Below are 4692 nucleotides of genomic sequence, written 5' to 3'. Positions count from 1 at the left end.
TCTCTTCACATCGATTAAAGTGAATGTAACATCTCTTTATATTAATTTTATAAGGGTGAATTAAACATTAACTTATTTGATAAGATTATATTTATCAAAGTCATTAAGAATTTTCTATTAGATTCATGTTAAATCACCTCCAAATATCTAATATGTTTAAGATGTTCATTCCACAATTTGAAAATCCCTATAAGATTTTAAGAAAAATACGTTTGAAATCATAATTGCAATTAATATCTTCACATTGGATAAAATGACAAAGTTTGGTTCCTAACTGCCCTAAAACAAAGAACATTAGCTAGACCCTATACACGTGCCTAGTATAGTTGCTTTGAGTTCAATCTATCTAAATGTGTGGCTCATTATGGCTTGCCTACTACGTTTTAATTCACAATGCCCCTCTATACTTTCTCAATATTATCAGAGGCATACCCAAATTCTCAATATTATTTCCCCCAAACTCAACAAACACATTTAATTATTTTAATTTATGTGCTAGGGAGACAGAAAATATTTTAATCCTTTTTTTTTATATACATTTTTATACCTTAAATTCTCACATGTTCCCTTCTTTTCAACTATGTCATGAAAACAAAACCCATTTGCATTCCTAAGATTCAAACACTATCTTCTGTAGCTTTTGGTTCATCAAAATCTAAAACATCATTTCATACAGGAAGTGTAAAACAACTTTTATATTGCTAAAATTAAAACTCCCACAATTATTCCTTTCACTTGTCATTTGACTACACAACATACATAGTTGAAAAAAAACATCAGTAGGTTGAAAATAAATGAAGAGCATAAAGCCACAAACTAAAAATACATAAAACCTAGTACAACAACAACCTTAAATTAAACAGCATTCATGAATCACATCAGATTGCATAATTGGACATTTAAGTCGCCCCTTCAATAATCCGAGTAGAAGAACTACTTCAACAGTTGCTCATTCTAGCCACTTTCTCTTGCAATTTCATCATGCTTCCAAAAGAAAATCCTTATCTTTCTCCAACCTCGCCATAGCCTCAGGCTCCAAGGTTAGTTCCACATCAATGCTCCTTCCTCCATTCTTCCCTGGATACAAGTAAATCATCCCATCAAACTTGTTATTAGTTCCACTTCTCACATTCTCAGCCTTACCCCACCCAAAATCAATGTCGTAAACCTTAAACCTAGGTGAGCTTCCAACAGCCACGCAATTCACCCCAGCATCTTTGAATTGGAAAATTTTCGGTGCACTCTCCCACTCCTTGTTACGTGCATCGATAGCCTTCGCATTGTGATCTTCAATGGCCTTCTGGACCAATGAAGCACCGAATTGCGGCGGATGAGCCGCTAAAAGCCCAGCCGCCGTAACGGTGAATATAGCTTGAATTAGGTTTCCGAAGTAATTCTCCGGCATCGGTGGGTCGACCCTCTTCCGGCAGTCGGCGAAGACGGTGAACACGGTGTAGTCCTCCGGCTTCAGGTTACGTGCATGGCTTACATGGCGCCAGATATGGGAGGAAAGAGCTTGAAATGTTGAGAACGGTTTTGAGCCGTCCGATGGAGGGTTCTCGTTGATCGTTGACTTGATCTTGTCGATCTTTGACTCCGAGAATTTGAATATCCTTTCCCTAAGAGTTGGAGTGGGCTTTGCATCACCGTTGGAAGTTGGTTGGCCGTTGGGCTCGGGCAGGGAGAGGTCCAGCTTCACTCTCGTGTTCCGGGCCTTGGTCCGGTCCAGGAACGGTGGTGCTGACGTGGAGGGTGACCCGCTGCAAATCTCGGCCCACGATGTCATGAATTGCCACGTGGCAGTCCCATCCAATACAGCGTGGTTGAATGCCAGGCCCATCGCAAGCCCATCTTTCAGCTTCGTTAACTATGGACAAAATAAAAAACTCGAAATGAAAACAAAAATCGAAAAAATATTATATATATATATTATATTGCATTATGTGATAGGTAATGAGTGGGGTGGACTATAATGGCACAACGTAGAGTTTTAAAGTGTTTCTCAGAAAATTAACACACAGCATTGTCAAATAAATTGTTCACCTACACTTGTGGATAATGATGATACTTATTATTTATCAAAAGATATTCAATTTCAACTGTTAGATTGAGTTTAGATTGATTTTAGTTTAATTATGCAGTCACTCATATTAATTAGAGGATGTACAATGGATGGTTTCATAAGACTCTAAGGTTTAATTCTAGTTTTAAGTAGGGTCTACAATGTCACATGCCATTTTCAAGTCATTATCGTAGGTCTCACAAGTGTTTTTTTTTTCTTTCTAAAAAATGAAACCTTGTAAGACCCATATATATTTTAATCTTTTTATTTTCAGTATTTTATAGAAGACTTAAATTGAAAACCATGTTTCCTCAGAATGTTCCAATTAATTTCTTTATTAGACTTAAAAAACTCCAAAGCATATATGTATCAGACAGTAGTTATATATCACATGCCAACTTTGCATAAACTTTATCTCCATTTTAGCACCACTCAAGCGAACGTGATTACAATAGTTTTGAGTTAAATCAATCTTATTATATAATAAAGATATGAAATGAAATGTGATGTTTTTTCAAAAAATTATGACTACAATGAACTCATTTCAGAAATTTAGCAATTAAATGATGCATGTTTTGGTGGACAGAAATTTAGTACTCAACTGTTAAATACATATTTGTCATTGACAAAATGAGACACGAAAAATGGTTGTAGTGACTTGATGTTTTTCACCAATATTCTTTTGTTAAAAGCTGAAAGCGATCTTTAATTTATACAACTTCTAACCGCTTATAGAAATCATTCAAAGGGTAGTGGGCTCAGTTTGCCATTCTTCTAATTTCAAAGCTTTTCTGTATACCTACACGCTTTGATTCAAATGGAAGCTACAAAAGATAAAAGATAAAAAAGAGAGGTGTTTTCAAGACAAACCAAAATGTTCGTTCCATTTAATAATCATAACCTTCTTTCCTAGAAAAATTAGGAGAAAATAAGCAAACAAAAAAGTTAACAAAAAAAACATACCAAATGGCTTTCAATGAAACCAACCAAAACCTCTTTCAAATTAGATCTGATACAACATAGTAAAACAAGGTTTTAAGAAAAATCAAAGCCTATAAAAACTCGATCTCTTTTTACATTTCAGATTCAGTAAAAATGGTAGCGTATACTCTGATGACTGAAGTATAAACTAGAATGATTTGATGAACAAGATAACAAAATGAACATGCATGAGAATGAAATTACCTGAACTGCGAGCAAGGGTCTATGCATGCCTTCCAAGTTCAAGACAGCAGTGTAAGGTATGAGGTCCTTGAGATTGGTGGAACTTTCAGCCACAGTAAGTTGATCCACAGCAATCTCATCAGCAACAGCTTCAACAACCTCCACACCAAGCATGTCATCGTCATACTCAACCCTGAACACACCCTCTTCATCTTTCCCTAACTTTCCAGCCAGTTGGTGAAACTCCTTGAGAACCACACCAAGTCCAAGCTTCAGCTTCTGAACCATGCCATCAAAGTCTTCCCCTTTGTAGAACAGTAGCTTCTGGTTGTAGTAGAAGGCCAAGTATGGAAGATCAAAAGTCACCAACTGGTACTCTTTTCTCCCAATCTTCTCCTCAGGTTGCACATAACTCTTGTTGGTGATTTTCAGGTTCAGAGACTCTTCCTTCTTCACCACCTCACCTGCCATTTTTTTTCCTTTTCTGGGTTAAAAAGAAACTGTGAATTGAATTGAATTGAGCTGAGCTGAGATGGTTTGATGTGTGAGAGCAGTGTTTGTGAGTTCAGATGATTATTATTATAGAGAGCAGTGTTGTTGGGAAGCATTTATGGAATTCATGAAAGCGGTTGTGACCAATTAATAACGCTTATTGGGTTAGTAGATTGGTAGGATGTAATTATAGATGCAGAAATGTTTGGTAACAACACAAAACTTATACTGTAATAACCATTTACATTTTGTTTAATATGATAAATAATTCACAACACTTAATTAAGAGTTCCTTAATTGATATATGCTTGTGTTGGATGAGTATATAAAAAATTTCATTTTATGTTATTTATCATTCAATTATGTGCTTATTGAAAAATTATTAATGCACCAGTTATTGTGATAAGATATGTTTTTACTAAAATGTGGTTGGAATGTAGTTGCAACTTTACTAAAATTACTAGTTTTTTTTTGAGCTAAATTAGTTTTGCTTTTGAAAGAAACTTTAGTATTTAGTTAAGATTGTAATAAAATAAAGATACTGCTGAAATTATTTGATGCCTTTTATATTTAAAATGAAAAATATTGTGAATTTTGTTTTGATCGCATTGAGAGAATATTGTATGAAAAAATGAAATACTTTTTTATATATCTATATTTTGTCACTAAAGATATGTTAATATTTTATTCTATCTAAATATTTTAATGTATATTGTAATTAATATTTGAAATAAAATTTTCTTAAGATATATAATTTAAATGATAATTATTATTTTTAAATGTAGTTATTTTCTTAAGAAATTATCGAAATACTATTTACAGATAAGGGTAGAAGATGTTGATATATGTGGTTAAGAAAACTAGTCGAAATAAAATGAAGGACCATAACATATTTATTTTTAAAATTGACAAATGAGTTGGGTTTTAAATAAAATTCTATGGAAAAAGCAAGGTACATAGCATGCATATACTTA

The 4692-nt window shown here is 33.8% G+C and overlaps 1 protein-coding gene across 1 annotated transcript; it reads right to left on the bottom strand.

The window, feature by feature from the left end:
* Positions 1-680: 680 nt before the first annotated feature.
* On the bottom strand, positions 681-3797 carry LOC148199648 (BAHD acyltransferase DCR-like). The gene is made up of 2 exons (XM_088111262.1): positions 3248-3797; positions 681-1867 (listed from the first exon to the last, which is right to left on the bottom strand). The coding sequence occupies exons 1-2, from the start codon at positions 3695-3697 to the stop codon at positions 980-982; spliced, it is 1338 nt and encodes a 445-aa protein (XP_087967388.1). The 5' UTR covers positions 3698-3797; the 3' UTR covers positions 681-979.
* Positions 3798-4692: the final 895 nt, after the last annotated feature.

The sequence above is a fragment of the Vigna umbellata genome, chromosome 4, assembly GCF_029865625.1.
Source record: "Vigna umbellata cultivar VRB3 chromosome 4, Vumbellata_1.0, whole genome shotgun sequence".
In the NCBI taxonomy this organism is placed as follows: Eukaryota; Viridiplantae; Streptophyta; class Magnoliopsida; order Fabales; family Fabaceae; genus Vigna; species Vigna umbellata.
This window is presented reverse-complemented; position numbering and strand designations above follow the sequence as displayed.